We start from the raw sequence: 17,442 nt of genomic DNA, 5'->3' as shown, positions 1-17,442 counted from the left end.
TGCAGTGTGTGTATGCAGTGTGTGTGTGTGTGTGTGTGTATGTAGGTGTGAGGTAGTGTGGCTCACTGGTTAGAGGCGGCAGACCCGAGAGCAGAGGACGGCCCGGGACCAGGGTTCGATTCCCGGCGCGGCAGGTTTCTGGACCAGGGTCAGCGGACTCGATAATTCTCTCGCCTCGGTGCCCACTCTGATCAGCGATCACACTCGGCAACTCTGGGCATTAGCTTGCCTCATCTTCACTAACGGCCCCACCAGACCGCCGGGGATGCCTGGTCTCACCCTGGAGATACCCATTAAGGGACCATCTCTCAGGGAAGCCAGGAAGGGTTTCGCAGCAGTCGAAGCGCCTTGGGACCCTCCGGGTAAGTAGTGCGCTATATAAATGCCTATACATACATACATATGTATGTGTGCCTGCGTGTGTGTGCATGCGTGAGTGTGGCTGTGTGTGTGCGCGCACGATTGAGAGGGGCGAGAGGCTGACTTGCAGTGAATGTTGAACAGGAGATATGCACGGCGCCGGGCTGGGAGTGCGCGTCCTAGCGATGAAATCGCCGAGGGAAAGCACATACCCTTCCCCTGTCCAACATTCCCGACAAGTGCACAACATAAGGTCTTTTGCTGGATGCAGCGCTTCGCGTGCTAACACCAGCGAGACCTAAAAAGGGGAATCCAAACCATCTGAGTATCACAAATTACTTTATAAATTGTAATTATTTAGAAGTACTCTTGTTAAGATATTCACAAGGCTGTCATCATTATACAGTGGCGTACAAAGTGAAAATTGGTGACAGATGGTGCTCAGTGAGGTTTGTGCAAGTGTAATATATACAATAGCGATTTCAGGAAAAAGGGAGGGGAATGGGAGGTTGGGGAAGGGAAAGGGGGAAGCGTGGCCAATAATACGAAATCGCTAAAAGTGTTCTGTAGACTCCACTAGTTAGTCCCAAATACAGAATCCTTAAAAGATGGTCAACAGGTATTGTTGTCGACGTTGCAACCCTATGGTAGCGCTCTTAAAGCGCCAGGGCGGGTCTTCATCGGACTAGGTGAAGGTGGGGAGGTGAGGGGTATACGTAGCAGCCTCAAAGCAGGCCCAGCCACTAGAAGCCAGGGATTCGTTTTTTAATAATTAAATGGAACGATCCCTTGGGCAAGGATCACTCAATCAATCGATCAGGGCATTAATAAAGCGCACTACTAACCTGTGAGGGTCTCAAGGCGCTGGGGGGTGGGGGAATGCTGCTACTGCTCGAAAAGCCAGGTCTTGAGGAGTCTTCTGAAGGTCAGCAGGTCTTGGGTCTGCCATAGGTGGATGGGGAGGGTGTTACAGGTCTTGGCGGCGAGGTGGGAGAACGATCTGCCGGCGGAGGTCGCTCTTTGGATGCGGGGGACTGTGGCGAGGGCGAGGGCGAGGTCGGCTGAGCGGAGCGGAGCTGCGGGTGGGAGTGTAGAAGCTAAGTCGTCTGTTGATGTATGCCGGTCCGGTGTTGTGGAGTGCCTTGTGTGCATGGGTGATGAGCTTGAAGGTTATCCTCTTGTTAACGGGGAGCCAGTGCAGGTCTCTTAGGTGGGGTGTGATGTGGCTGCGGCAAGGGATGTCGAGGATCAGGAATGCAGAGGTGTTCTGGATGCGTTGAACCCGTTTCAGGAGTTTGTCCGAGGCTCCTGCGAAGAGGGCGTTTCCGTAGTCCAATCTGCTGGTGACGAAGGCCTGGGTGACCGTTCTTCTCGTTTCAGTGGGGATCCACTTGTAGATCTTGCGGAGCATGCAGAGGGTGTTGAAGCAGGAGGAAGAGACGGCGTTGACCTGCTTAGTCAAAGAGGGTGGAGTCGAGGATGACCCCTAGGTTGCGTGCATGGTCGGTGGGTGTTGGAGCTGTTCCCAGTGCAGTCGGCCACCAGGAGTCGTCCCAGGCGGAGGGGGTGGATCCGAAGATGAGGACTTCCATCTGGTCTGAGTTCAGCTTCAGCCGGCTGTTCCTCATCCATTCAGCGACTGCCTTCATTTCTTTGCGGAGGTTGGTTGTGGCAGTTTGGGGATCCTTGATGAGGGAGAGGATCAGCTGGGTGTCATCTGCGTAGGAGATGATGTTGAGGGCGCGTAGTCGGGTTGACGTGGGCGAGCGGTGCCATGTAGATGTTGAACAGAGTTGGGCTGAGGGATGAGCCCTGCGGTACGTCGCAGATGATTTTGGTGGCTTTGGAGCGGAAGGGGGGGGAAGGCGGAGGCTCTGTGTTCTGCCGGAGAGGAAGGAGGTGGTCCAGTCCAGGGCCTTCTCTTGGATTCCAGGGTTGTAGAGGCATGCGTAGTGTGCGGGTGCAGACCGTGTCGAAGACGGCTGATAGGTCCAGGAGGATGAGGGCTGCGGTTTGTCAGTTGTTTAGCAGGGTCCTGATGTCATCGGTGGCGGCGATGAGGGCGGTTTCGGTGCTATGGTTGCTGTGGAACCCGGATTAGGACGGGTCCAGGATGCGGTTTTCCTCGAGGTAGCGAGTCAGTTGTTTGTTGACGGTCTTCTCGATGACCTTCGCTAGGAACGGGAGCAGGGGGATGGGCTGGAAGTTCTTGAGATCATTGAAGTCCTCCTTGGGTTTCTTGAGTAAGGCGTTGATCTTGGCGTGCTTCCAGCTTTCCGGGAAGGTTGCTGTCTTGAAGGAAATGTTGATGGCCTTCCGGAGATGGGGTGCAATGGTGGTGCTGGCTTTGTTGAAGATGTGGTGCGGGCATGGGTCTGACGGAGAACCGGAGTGGATGGTGTTGATGATCTTGATGGTGTCGTTGTCGTTTATGATGGTCCAGAGGAGCAGGCGGTTGGTGCGGATGGTGGTCGTGGGGGCGGAGGTCTCAGTGGTTGTCGGGCAGTCGTGGCGTTGAAGCGGTCTTGGATGTCTGTGATCTTGCGATGGAAGAAGGTGGCCAGGGAGTCGCATTGGTCTTGCGAAGGTGGGATGTCGTTGGTGTTGGAGCTGGGGTTGGATAGTTTCTTCATGATGTTGAAGAGCTCTTTGCTGTTGTGTGCGCTGTTGTCTAGGCGGTCTTTGAAGGAGGCCCTTTTGGCGGATCTGATGAGGTGATGGTGTCTGCGGGTGGCGTCCTTGTGGGTTGCGTAGCTTTCCGGTGTTCGTTCATGGTGCCAGTTCTTCTCTAGCTTTCGGCAGGTTTTCTTGGAGGCCTTCAGTGAACCAGCTGGCTGCCTTGCTGGTGTGGCTGTTGGAGGGTTTCTTGAGCGGGGCGAGGGTGTTGCCGCAGTTGTTGATCCACTGTCTGAGGTTGAGGGCGGCGGAGTCGGGGTCGGCGGGGGAGGGCTCTGGGCAAGGGTGGTGGTTAGCTGGTCTTCGGTGACTTTGCTCCAGCAGCGGTGAGGCATCTGTTGGGTGCGGTGGTACGTGGTAGCTTTCCGAAAGCTGAAGTGGATGCAGCAATGGTCGGTCCAGTGGAATTCGGTGGTGTGGTTGAAGGAGACGTGGGGGCTTGCGGAGAAGATGGAGTTAAGCGTGTGGCCGGCGGAGTGGGTGGGTGTTGTGACGAGTTGTCGGAGTCCGAGGTTGGAGATCAGGGTTGTGGAGTTGGTGTTGTTGTTCTCGAGGTGGAAGTTTAGGTTCCCGAGGAGGATGTAGACTTTGGAGGCGAGGGCGTGTGTGCTGACTGAGTCAGCGATGGATTCACTGAACTGTGGTCGGGGTCCGGAGGGGGGGGGGTCTGTAGACAAGAGTTCCTCTGAGGATGGTGTTGGGGTCGGTGTGGATCTGGAAGTGCAGGTGTTCGGCGGTGCTGAGGGTGTCGTCAGTGTTGGTCGAGACTCAGAGTGTTCCTGTGGATGATGGCGATTTCTACTCCTACTCCGTTGGTGCGGTCACTGCGGGTGATCTTGTAGCCTTCCGAGATGGCTATGGCGATGTCGGGTGCCGAGGAGAGGTTCAGCTAGGTCTGTGTCAGGAAGGCGACGTCTGGGGAGGTTGAGTCGAGTAGGTCCCAGAGTTCAACGGCGTGTTTGCGGACGGAGCGGGTGTTGAGAAGAATGCATCTGAGGTAGTTGGGTTCTTTTCTGGTTGGTGGATTGGCAGGCCGAATGCTGGTGAAGCTGCAGTTCCAGCAGGAGAAGGGTCCTTGGGTGCACTTTGGGGTGGCCAGGCAGCAGGTGCGTGATCGTCCGCCCTTGAGTGCGAGGAGGATGCTGGAGTCATAGCGGTGTCGGGTGTCATGGCATTCGCGGGGGCCAAGGGTTCTGGTGCTGGGCGCGATCCCTTCGGCGCGCCGACGGCACGTCCGTGCAGCGCAGCCATAAGAGGGGAGGTGGGAGGGAGGAGCAGCTGGGAGCGGGCGGCAAATGGGTGAACAGGGGGGCAGGCCGCAGGGGACGCAGCGGCGGGAAAAACAAGAGGGAAGCTGGCGGGGGTACAGAAGGCAAGAAGGGCACAGTCACGGAGAAAATAAACAGTAATACAATAAAATACAAGAAATACAAAAGGGCACAACAGGATACAACAGTGGGATAAGTGAAAACAAGGAGGCTATGCAAGGGCACGAACCGTAACGAGTGGCAGCAGCTGGCTCAGGGCAGCGTCGCACAGGTGGTACTGTGCGGCGGGGTGGAGCGACCTGCCTGGTGACATGAATGTTTTGGCCATTTCTTCCCCCAAACGCAGATCAGCCTTAGATGTTTAGGTCCATCTGCCCCTAAAGGGATCAGAAGCCATTAGACCACCAGGGATTTTTCTGTACACAATAATAAATGTTTTGGGCATGGCCCCTGGGGCAAGGATCACTACCCTATTTGGGATGAATGTTTTGTCCATTTCTGCCACCCTCATGGACAGATCAGCCTTATAATTTGAGGCCTATCTGCTCCAAGGGGCCAGAAGCCACTAGAAAACTATGGATTTTATTTTGTATATGGTGCTAAAAGTTTTAAGCAGTGGTCCCGTGGGCAAGGGTTGCTTCCCTTTTGGGGATGAATGTTGTGGCCATTTCTGCCCCTCTTGAGTGCAGATCGGCTTTATATTTTTAGGCCCATCTGTCGCCAAGGGGGGCAGAAGCCACTAGACCACCATGGATTTTATGGATTATGGCACAAAATGTTTTGAGGAGTGGCCCTAGGCAAGGGTCACTCCCCTTTTGGGGGTGAATATTCTGGCTGTTTTTGTCCCCATTGAGGGCAGATAGGCATTGGATTTTCAAGCCCATAAGCCCCCAAGGTAGGCACCAGAGTAGGTTTAGAACTCGCTGTGCTATCCCTCAATCCCTAGGTTTTTTACCTTTCCCAGTCGCAGGGTCTTGGCCCACCCACACAAGTGAGGTATCATTTTTATCTGGAGACCAAGGGGAATGATGGGTGGTAGGAAATTTGTGCCGGTGTGGTGATCCCATACAGACATGTAAGGAAAATGTGATTTTTTTTCCTCAATATTTTAGGTTTCCATGACATTCTGGGTAGGAAAACGTTGGGAGATCCATGCAAGCCACACATCCTTGGACTCCCCTGGGGCTCTAGTTTTAAAAAAATGTCTGGGTTTGGCAGGTTTCCCTGCATGGCCCCCAAGCCCAAAGATGCAGGTGACCCGCTCACAAGACCAGGTCTTTTTGTGATCGATAATTTTAAAGTCTCCACAGTAAGTGTTGAGCTATTTCCTGTTGCGGGCACTAGGCCTACCCACACAAGTGAGGTACCATTTTTATCAGGAGACTTGGGAAAGTGCTGGGTTGTAAGACATTTGTGCTATCCCGGTGATTCCACAACTTTCTCACACACAAATTTGAGGGAAATGTGTTTTTTTTCAGCTAAATTTGAGGTTTGCAGGAGTTTCTCGGAAAGAAAGCGTAAGGGGATCCACACAAGCCAAACATCCTTGAAGTCCCTCGGGTGTCTAGTTTGCAGAAATTACCTGGGTTTTCTAAGTTTTCCTAGATGTAGGGTGAGCTAGGCCCCAAATTCCACAGCCAGGCACATTGTAAAATAGTACGTTTTACGATATGTGAGAAAAATGTGTTTGGTTTTACAAAGTTTGAGGTTTGCAAGGATTTCTGGGTAACAGAACCTGGTGAGAGCCACACAAGTCACCCTATCCTGGATTCCCCGAGTGTCTAGTTTTAAAAAATGTGCAGGTTTGCTAGGTTTCACTAGGTGCCGGCTAAGCTAGGGCCCAAAATCCACAGCTAGACACATTGCAAAAAAAAGGGTCAGTTTTCTATGGAAAAAAAAAATCAGATTTTGTCCATGTTGCATTTTGGGATGTTTCCTGTCGGGGGAACTAGGCCTACCCACACAAGTGAGGTACAGTTTTTATTGGGAGACTTGGGGGAACACAGGATAGTAGAACAAGTGTTATTACCAGTTGTCGTTCAATGCATTTCTGCCTTCCAAATGTAAGAGTGTTAAAAAGAAGACATTTTCTAAAATGCCCCCTAATTCACATGCTAGTATGGCTACCCAGATAGGTTTTGTTATGTTATATAAATCTATAAATAATATCTACGGACATCATTGACCTGCATCACCTAATTAACTATGATACAGCATTATACGCCAGGTTTTTTTGGTCTATGCAATGCCTACGTTTGGTCTGCATGCACTTCACATAAAGGCACTACAGTAAAAAAAAAAAGATAAATATCTTTTGGTCTGCATGCACCACACATAAAGGCACTACAGTAAAAAAACAAAGATAAATATCTTTACCACCCTTGAAATGAAAGTGGTGATCCAATCATCCATCACGTCAACGCACAGCAAGCAGCTTTCCTCAGTTAACTTGGATAAGAGAAGCCTTAATTATCAAAAGCACTCATAGGATTTTTAGGTTTCGCCGGCGTGAAATCCATTGTGTTCATATATCTTAAAAGGGGCTCTTATCTCGTCGCTAAAGTACTGTGGTCATCCGGTTTTTGTGGAACTTTTTTAATGCAAGCCTGCTGTTTGTGCGCCGCACGTTGCTGGCCTTGTGAATTTGGTGTGAGGATGCAGCCTCTTGTTTCAAACCGTCAGATTTAAACTACCTGAATATCACTTTCAGAGAAGGGTTCACTGGCAGAGGCGACAGAAAGTCAATGCGTTACACAGGATTGCCAGCAGGTGGCGGCAGAGGGCATGTTTAATCAATCTGACCACGGAAAATCATTTTTGGGCATCTTTGTAAGTGCGTATATGTATATTTGTGAAGGGTTAGTGTCTGTGTGCAGTGCATGCAGGGCACATGTCCTAAAAAAAGAAGTGGGGGGACTAACCTAGTTAGGCAGTATGAAAGTGACATCATGGCGCGCAACATCACAGTGCATGACATCACTCATGGCATCACAGGAATTGACATCATAGAAATTGGCATCACAAGAAGGGACATCAGATCTAAAGCCCTCACATATATATTTAGCAGGTCTATCATGTGTACGTTTGAGCGTGTTGCGAGGATAATAGCACAGTGAACTATGGAAGATGATATGTGGCTTCTACACCTTGCAATCCCCCAGGTTTATTTAACTCTTTCCGTGCTGATGACGGAACCGCTCCGTCATCAGCCGCGGTGGCGCTGTACTGATAACGGAGCAGTTCCGTCATGACCCGCTCGCCGCGCCTGTGCGGCGCGGATTCTGCGCCTGCGCTGGGCGTTCCATTGAGCGGGCGGGGCCATGACGGATCCGCTCCGTCATGAGCACAGCTCAACCGCGGCTGGTGACGGAGCGGTTCCGCCACCAGCATGTGCGCACCGCGCGGCCCCCCGCCCCCTTAGCGCTGCGGCAGAATAGCCGCCGCAGCGAAGGTGTTAATACATCCAGTGCATACATTTCCAAACATAATTTATTGTACATGTAAAATGCACGTGTTGATGTAAAGCGCTCGGACACCCTGCATTGGAATGAGTGGCGCTATACAAGAAAAAATAGTGGTACTTAAATTATTTCAACACCTCCTTGCGGGAAGTAAGCTCTCTATAAATGCAAATTGTTTTGTTGTTGCTGGAAAAGACCAATGCATCAGATATTCTTACAGTGCATGCATATCGCCTAAACAGGGACTGGACAAAGTGAAAAGCTGCCTCTCTTAAGTATGTGTAAGTGCTAACAAGGTGTGAGCCTTTATTTCCCTCCGCTTCATTTGCATCAGGTGTGAGGCTTCTGGGTGGTCCCAGCCAAGAGACTAGAACAAAAGGAGGCCTGATGACCCCTCAAATTCGGCCTTTGTTATGGGCCCAGCATGAGTCTTAAATAAGAAATCCCCATCCTGATCCCGCCTGCACGTTGTTGCTTGTTGCAGAAAGAAAGCAGACAACGCGCAGGCGCTGCTAAAAGTATCCCAGTCTTTGAAAATTACACCGGGACGAGTTCAGCACATTCGGTGGGTCCAAATTCTTGCCAGGGTGGACGACATTCACCCTGTGAAAAAAGTGGGTGGACGCCGTCCATCAGCGTGTACCCCCGACTCGTGCCCTGGCTGCATGCTTTTTAGACGTGCTAGCTGTGTCTCTGTGTTTGTCGGGTGGTGCTGAGGTCGTCCATGTTTGTGATTTTCAGTGTACCTGTACGAGCGTGTGAATTTCTGTGTATGTTAGTGCGTTCCAGTTCGCATGGGAGCACTTGACATTTGCGTATATATGCGCATGTTTGGATGCATGTGTTTAGGTGCTGCAATGTTTCTTCCATCCTGTGTTACTACAGCTGCCCATGTATATTTATTCATTATTGCAGTAGTGTGAGTGTTTTTGTGTGCGCTAATGTGTACACTTTGTATAACAAACAGCAGACAACAGGAAATAAGCAGTATTACAGCTTTAAATGTGTGAATATAATCTCCTGGTGATTTCGAAGTGCCATTTTCTATCTAAGGTAACTCTTTTAGTTGTGTTCCTTTAAATTATATTGCACAACTGCTCACCAAACAAACAAAAAAAAAATATATATATATAATCACCTAGGCAACAGTTATTGCATTTACCAATGCTTGTTATAATGGTTAACAGATTTGTCGAAATGGGATTAAAATGAGATACGACCCTTTGTTGTTCGGACAACTCCATATGACTTTTTTTATACAAAGGATTGTTTATACAGTAAACTAAGTTAAGTGCTATTCAGACATGTACATCCGTTTGTGCACTTTTTAAAATAGGATGACAATGGTTAATTTTGCATATTCCGTTAAATCGACTGCAATAGAAAGTGTGGTTTGTTTATACCTTGGTTTATCGTCAGCAGGCATTCACAGTTAAAGAAAAAACACTGTTCAGTACCTGGACTCTCAGGTCCGACATCTGACTTAAAAGGTCTTCAAAAAGTTCTCGGTCAGCAGCAGGAAGCTCTGCAGACAGTACGACTCCCACATAAGAGCCAACAACTTGAGACATCACGTCTGGAAACATGTACACTCCAGTGTTGTAACGCAGAACTGGTGACTGAGTACACATGAGAGGGTACAACCAATCGCAAACCTGCAAGAGACAAAGGTTACATAAGTTTAGAAGAAACGAGTGATGTTTCAGTGAAATATTACATAACATCAAAGGTAGAAACTGCTTCACAAGACAACCAACTCTGACATGAAACTCTGCCAAAATTGTTTTTGGAATCACTTCCTTTCACGATAAGTGTCCTTTACAGCTGCTGGTTCAAATGATCAACTGGAACGAACTAAATGGTTTAATATATGCCAAAATCCTCAATGCCCTTTGCCTGGGCATGCTGATAACAAAAGCATCGCAATTCTGGAGTCGGGTGTAATAAATTAACAGGTAAGTTGAGTCAACCTTTGAGCAAATAGCCAGCATCTGTGGAATATTTTATTGGTGCTCCATAAATAAGCCATTAAAAGCATCCAACACTTGCCTCCCCTCCCTGTAAAAACAATCTTGATTTCTTAAAACAAAACTGCCAAAGATGAGTCATTAGTTCTGCATAATAGCATCTTCATCAAATTGTGCTCATCCTTCACCCTGCACAGATTACCAGCAGGTCAGCGGTCTAGCGCTCCATCCCCTCTAGTATTTAATGGCGGCCTGGAGGAAGCGCAGCGGACGAGCGCAGCGGGAGCGCCGACTTCGCGCCGAAGTCGCGCACAAGTCAAGCCCGTCTGCGCCCGTCCGCGCCTGCACGGGCCCAGGGCCCCGTCGTAATGCCCATTTTCTTTCATACTCCTCCGCTGACCTCTTGAGACTTAATTCATCAGGACCCATTCCGACCCATGCCGTAAAAGCGGGTCTGACATATGGTATCCTTGTACCATCTGACTTCTCGGCACAGGTTCTCTCCCAACATTCCCCCCCCCTTGTTCCTCAGATCTCTGCTTCATTATCAATTTATTACCTTAACACCCGTTCCCTTGTTCGCCATCAGATCGAGATCTTTCAATTATTACATCAGAGCTCCATTGATATCCTCCTCCTAGCAGAAACCTGGATCACCGAAGACTCAGCCCCCGACATTCTTGCTGCTATCCCTACTGGATACTACATCATATACACCAACCGCCCCACTGGGAAAACTGGTGGCGGGGTAGCGGCCATCATCCGCTCTGAACATACTTTTTCTGAGATCTCGATGACCCCTATCCCTAAAACTGAATATTTGGCACTCAAATTCACCTCCCCTAAATGGTGTTTTGTTTGTATTCTTGTTTATAGACCCCCTGACTCCATGCCTCTTTTTCCCCAACTCTTCAGCGACGCCATTGCTCAACTAGCAATCAATCATGCCAATATCATGGTCATCGGCGATTTTAACTATTGGCCATCCGATGTCCACGAAAACCAATCGTCTTTGGACTTTACTGAACTTTTAAAAACCATGAATCTCTCCCAACACATTCATACCCCTACCCATCAGAAGGGCCACATCCTCGACCAAGTGTGGACTTCAAATCTCGACATTTCCCCTCCCTCAGTTGTCCCTTGCTCTTGGTCGGACCACCATTTTATCTCTTTCTATTTACATCTGCATACTTTATGTCCTCCCCCCAGTACTAAGAATCTCATGGCTCGCAATTGGAAAAGGGCCAATTTGCCTGCTTTCCACGATTCCCTAGTGTCTACTGCACCCGTATCGCAGTCCCCACTAGAGAACCAGGCTGACACACTCAATGATTGGCTACGTCAGGCCAGCGACAAAGTCGCCCCTCTCAAAAGAATAAAAACAAAGCGCCCCCATGATGCCCAATGCTGGTTTACTGACCAACTTAAAACGGACAAACTTGCCCTACGGCAAATGGAGCGCCGCTGGCGTCGCCACTACGATCCTCAGCTCAAGCTTGCTTATACAGAGACCTTAAAAACCTATAAACAATCTATCCTGGCAGCCAAGACGGCATATTTCTCACAAAAAATCTTGAATTCTAACAACAAATCGAAAGAGATCTTCGCAATCGTTAATGAGCTCTCCCGTCCAGACAGAGTCACCCCCCAACCTCCACCTACCCAAACCCTCTGTGATTCGCTCAATTCTTATTTCATAGAAAAAATAACTACAATAAAAAATAATATACCGTCCCCGACCTCCTCTACCCCTCCTCCCCTCCCCCCCACCAATACCAACATCTTGACTGAGTTTCCACCTATATCTCACCAAGAGTTCATCTCCCTCCTCTACAAAGTTAGTTCAGGCTCTCCTAATGATTGCTGTCCCCCGCAGGTCCTAAAAGAAGCCTTCCTTGCATGTCCAGGCCCCCCCCTAGCACTGCTCAACAACTCTCTTGCTAATGGGGAGGTCCCATCGTCCTTCAAGCGTGCTGCTGTCTTGCCTATCTTAAAGAAACTTAATGCAGATCCTACCACACTTAGTAACTACAGGCCCATCTCCCTCCTCCCATACCTTGGAAAGATCTTAGAGACCTACGTTACCCGCTGTTTGAGCTCTTTTATAGAAAAATCCTCCTTTCTAGATCCTCAACAAGCGGGTTTTAGACCCCTCCACTCCACCGAGGCGGTTATAGTAGCAGTCATGGACACCCTCAGGAAAGGTGCGGACAAAAACATCCCTCAAGCCCTTGTCCTATTAGATCTCTCGGCGGCTTTCGACACGGTCGATCATACCATCTTGATCGACCGTGTCCATAACGCCGGCATGCAGGGACTGGCCCTTGACTGGCTCAGATCTTTCCTTCACCAGCGCTCACAATCTGTTCACCTCTCCTCTTTCTCTGCCTCTTACACTTTCCTTACCTGTGGTGTCCCTCAGGGTTCTGCACTATCCCCTTTACTTTTTAATTTGTATCTCCAACCACTTTTAGCTTCCCTCCGAAATTCCCCGGTCACAATTTATAATTACGCAGACGATCTTCAACTAATCTTCCCCATCGACTCACACCCTTCCTCCCGCATTGACTTTCAGTCCACCATGCTGACCATCGCTGAGTGGATGTTTCACAGCCATTTAAAGCTGAATCCTACCAAAACTGAGCTCGTCCTGGTAGGAGGTCCTAACCACCCATGGAATGCCACTTTCTGGCCCACATCGTTGGGGACAGCACCCACTCCTGTGAGCACAGTCAAAAGTCTGGGAGTGACTATTTCCAAAGATCTCTCTATGAGACCGCACATCAACGCGGTCACCTCCGCCTGTTTTTTCCACCTGAGGCGGATCCGCAAGATCAGCAGGTTTCTTACCAAAGAGGCCTTGACCCAAGTGGTCATCGCGTTCATCACCTCCAGGCTCGACTATGCCAACATTCTCTATGCAGGCATCCCTGCATGTCACCTCCACCGACTCCAGCTGGTGCAAAATCAGGCTGCCCGCCTGATTTTCCGCCAGCCCAAACATCAACACGTTACCCCCCTCCTCCGCACTCTCCACTGGCTTCCAGTTTCTAAACGCTGCATTTTCAAACTTGCATGCACTACCTTCAAGGCACTCTTGGACTCAGCCCCCTTGTTCATTTCTTCAGCCTTGTCCCGCCACATTCCCTCTAGAGTTCTTCGTTCAGCATCACTAAACCTGCTCGAAGTCCCCCGTTTCAAAAGGAAAAAACATGGAGGCCTGAGTTTTTCTGTTTTGGCCCCCTCCACCTGGAACTCCCTACCTCCTTCCCTACGGCTTTGCCCAAAGTACGACTGCTTTCGCAGATCTTTAAAAACCTTGCTCTTTCAAGCTGCCTATGACTAAACCCTGGATTACCGTTTCACGTCAATGAGCGCCAAGAAACCGATGGTGATAGTGCGTGTTATAAATAATTTTTTAAGTTTTTAAAGTAACTTCACGGAAGCTTGTGGTGCATGCCTCAATCTTCAGCCAGTTGCGGACATTGCTAAATATGTACACAACTCACAGGCAATACAACCCAGCTGCTCCCAACAGATGACCAACAAATCCAACTGAATTATGTTATACAACCTCTTCAAACTGAACTTAGCTACAAAGCAGCAGAGGAATGATGTAGGTAGACAGGGAAGGGACATAATCAGCTAATAACCCACATAATGTTGTGCGAATAAACAGCCAAATACAGCTTAATTGTCTGAGTTTAGATTCTCCAAAAGTACAGGTCTTACTCCTAGACCCAATTACTGTTCCTCTGACACCCTCCTCTTGGTGCAACTATTAACTAGATTTCTTTTCTGGGTACATATCAAAAAAGTTACTTATCTTTGGTAATATCTTTTCTGGTATAGAAACTTACTAACTGCAGATCCTCACCTAATAAATTTCCACCTTGCCTTTAAGGCTTCCAAGGGTTAGGGTACCGTGACTTTAGGACCTGAAGGAGACCCTCTGCTCCCATCATGCACCACAGGTGACAGTTAGGTCAGTTCTTTTGAACGGTGCATTCTGTATGGACACCTGAGTATAAACAATTAATATATAACAACTCCAGTAATGCTCGTCCGGGGAGGAGGGAGGATCGCTTATGACTTTGATGAGTATACCCTTGGATGTGAACTAGGATTACAGGTAGGTAACTAATCCTTCTCATCCAGGGGATACTCATCAATAGTCATATATATGAATAGAGTAGCAAGGCCATACCCAGTACCTCACGGACGAGCAACAGAGTATACAGAACATGAAAAAACCATTACATTCAAATTGCAATCAGGCAAACAAATTTCGAGCTGTGGTAGAAGCTTTCCCTCTGGTAGAGTGTGCCTTAGGTTTGCCTTGTAATGTCTTGTTAGCTACCTGGTAGGATAAAGCTATACAAGAGACAATCCATTGAGAAATGGATCTTTTAGATGCAGATAGACCAGTGTTAGCGGAACCATAGTTAATGAAAAGCCGGTCAGATTTCCTAAGTGTGTGAGTCTTGGCCAGGTAAAATGTCGGTACTCTCCGGAGATCTAAAGAATGTAATGATCTCTCAGGAGGAGTCGATGGTTTAGGAAAGAAGGTGGGCAGGGTAATATCCTGATTGATGTGAAAATCCGAGACTACCCTGGGAAGGAAGCTCGGATGAGTATGTAACACCACCCTATTGGCATGAAATACAGTACAAGGCTCCTTACAGCACAGCGCCTGAATCTCGCTCAGCCTGCGGGCTGAAGTGATGGCTACTAAAAAGCAGCCTTCCAGGTCAAATGCTGCAGAGAGGCGTCATGAATAGGCTCGAAAGGAGCACCCATCAATTTAGTAAGAACAATGTTAAGTTCCCAAGGTGGAGAAGGGGATCTTACTGGAGGATACACCTTCTTGAGTCCCTCCAGAAAGTCCTTGACCACTGGCATTTGAAAGAATGACCCTTGGTCCGGAGACTTCCTGTAAGATGTAATTGCAGCCAGGTGAACTCTGATGGAGGAATCTTGTAGGCCGGACTTCGCCAAGTATAACAGGTAGGGAAGGACCAATTGCTCCTGACCCTTGATTGGATCATAAGCGTTATCCTTGCACTACAGGCCATCTCTTCCATTTGAAAGCATAAGATATCCTGGTTGAGGGTTTTTTTGTTTCCTTGAGAATACTCATACAGTCCGCTGAGAGGTCTAAGTGTCAATACTGGATGACCACAGGAACCATGCTGTCAGTCAAAGTCAAAGTCAAAGTATGCTTTATTCGAGGTTTCACTCATAAAAGCAGGTACATTCAACATTTTTAAAAATACAATTACATTTACAGTTAATTATATTAAAAACTAAAGCATTCATTTTACAAATATTGACTTGGATTGCAATTCCATTTTTAGGAATTTGAAGCAGTGCAAAGTAAGCAATTTGTTAAAAATAATACAAAAATTAAAATGTGCCTGGTTAAAACAATTTTATAGGTATAAACATAGGCATAGAATGCAGACAAGTTAGTTGGTCAGAGTATAGTCAAATGACTAGCAGTCTCTGTCTGATCGACCATGCCCATCCAAGATACTTGGCAGTAGCTATTGATAGCCATGTCAGACTGTTAGTGCGTATAATATGCAAGACAACAGTGCTGCTGGTGGTTCCCAAGTTCTTACACATCGATGTTAACCAAGTACGCCGTGGATCAGAATAGTCTGTGCAAGAAAATAAAAAATGACCAATTGTTTCTTTGGCGGTACCACAAGCAGGACAACTGTCGCTCGCTCCACTGTCCCATTTTGCTGTCAAAACTCCAAGGGGAAGTGCACCTGCTCTTAATTGGAAAAGGAGCTTTCTATCACCAGGCCTTGTTATGATGTCCCAATAGGGTTCCAGGCAGGGATAAAGTTTAGCTTCTAGGAGTGTTCCAGCCATAAATCCTGTACTCGAGCTACCCCAGCCCCAAGAGGCTACCTTCTCCCAGTAAATTTCTGTTAAGACTCTTTTAGTCGGAAAAGGCGTTCCCGCTGCATCTACCCAAAGTGAAATCATACCAAGCTCAGTCAAAATTACACTGAGTGATTTGAGCCACTCGATTTTGTGAAATACATCTGCCTTAATAATGTCTCGGAACCCCTCGGCATAAAGGGAAAGCTCAGGAGTCGTCCAGAGCCTTCGCCAATACAGAATCGGTCGAAGCCTGACCAAGTCTGTAACCGCTTTCCTGCCCAGATCGTACCTCCGGGGCAGCAAGGGAGTACTTTTAGGTACACCAGTTATTGCCCGGAAAAACTTATTTTCCGAGGTTTGAAGTGCAACCACCTTCTCAAACCCCCATAGCTCAGCACCATAAAGTGCGGATCCAAGAGCCTTTGCTTCATATACCTGGAGAGCAGGCTTTACGGGTTTAGTCAGGGATTTTCTATGCTCTGAACTGATAGCACCTGACAGTTGTCTATGTCTCAGTGTGGCAAGATCTATGCGCTGGCTCCATCTGTTCTTACTCGATATATGAATCTCCAAATATGTGAACGCATTCACCATGTCTAGAGGGGGGCCATTCATAGTAATTTTAGATTTCAAACTACGGTGGGGGTTGAAAACCATAAGTTTTGTTTTGGCCACATTGGCCATGCTCCTCACAGAATAGATCAAAGATGGACAAAGCACTCTGGAGACCGCTCGGAGTCTTTGATAGGATGAGCGTGTCGTCTGCGAACATTAAAATAGGCATTTTTAGGTCAGATAGTGAAGGAGCATCCACCTTCGCAGACAACATACGGGCTACAACGCCATTAATGAATAGTGTAAAGAGGGCGGGTGCCATTGAGCAACCTTGCCGGACGCCCCACTCAACCCGGAAGTCCTCAGTCACCTTACCATGTCACCCCCACTGAATCCTAGCAAAGTTTGTTTCATGAAGTCTTATTATCAGTGACAATAGTTCTGTAGGAACACCCATAGTCTTGAGGACTGACCACAGCTTGGACCGTGGCACTAGGTCGAAGGCAGCCCGCAAGTCAACAAAGGCTGCGTATAAACTGCCCCCGCCCAGTACCACGGTCCTCCATTGCAACAAGGTAAAGCGGAAAACCTGGTCCACCGTGCTTGTGGACCTACGGAATCCCGCTTGGAAAGGTGACAGAGCGTTGTTCTCCTCTGCCCAGTCAAGCAGCCTGTTCACAATCACACGCCCCACTATCTTTTGAATGGTGTCAATAAGGCTGATCGGCCTGTAATTGCCAGGCTGTGATCGGTCACCCTTCTTAAACACTGGTATTATTACCGCACCCTGCCAGGATGTCGGTACCTCTGCACCCTGGGCAATAGCGTTAATAAGAAGGTAGATGTACTTACACCAGCGTTCCTTATCGTTGATAAAGACGTCCGCTGGAACTCCATCTAGTCCGGGAGCGCGCCCACTGGACACAGAGCTCAAGGCCGCCATGATCTCTTTTGAGCTAAAGGATTTAGCTTTAAAGTGGGTTGAACTTATACCCACCAATGTGGGGACCTGTTTAGGCTCAGCATACTGAACTTTAAAGTATTTTACCCACTCCTCTTCCGGAACGTTGTTACCTGGGGGCTCGGGTTGCCCCTCACTACCCCACTTAACAATGCTCCAGAATAACCTAGAATCGTTTCTATCGCAGGCTACTTTTAGCTCAGACCAATGATGCTCATCCCAGGCTTTCTTTGCCTTCGCTATACTAGCCTTATACTCCTTTCTAGCAGATCGAATAGCAATGGGCTGTCTCC

General features: G+C 48.4%; 1 protein-coding gene across 5 annotated transcripts in view; it reads right to left on the bottom strand.

Annotated features, from left to right (window-relative positions):
* The window catches only part of SPART (spartin), a 410,240-nt gene that overhangs the window by 290,807 nt on the left and 101,991 nt on the right, over positions 1-17,442 (bottom strand). For all 5 annotated transcript variants that reach the window (XM_086935094.1, XM_086935095.1, XM_086935092.1 and 2 more), the window contains exon 3: positions 9,223-9,420. In XM_086935094.1, the coding sequence (XP_086791220.1) occupies positions 9,223-9,420 (198 nt within the window). The remainder of the gene's footprint in view (positions 1-9,222; positions 9,421-17,442) is intronic.

Source organism: Lissotriton vulgaris, chromosome 8, assembly GCF_964263255.1.
Source record: "Lissotriton vulgaris chromosome 8, aLisVul1.2, whole genome shotgun sequence".
NCBI lineage: Eukaryota > Metazoa > Chordata > Amphibia > Caudata > Salamandridae > Lissotriton > Lissotriton vulgaris.
This window is presented reverse-complemented; position numbering and strand designations above follow the sequence as displayed.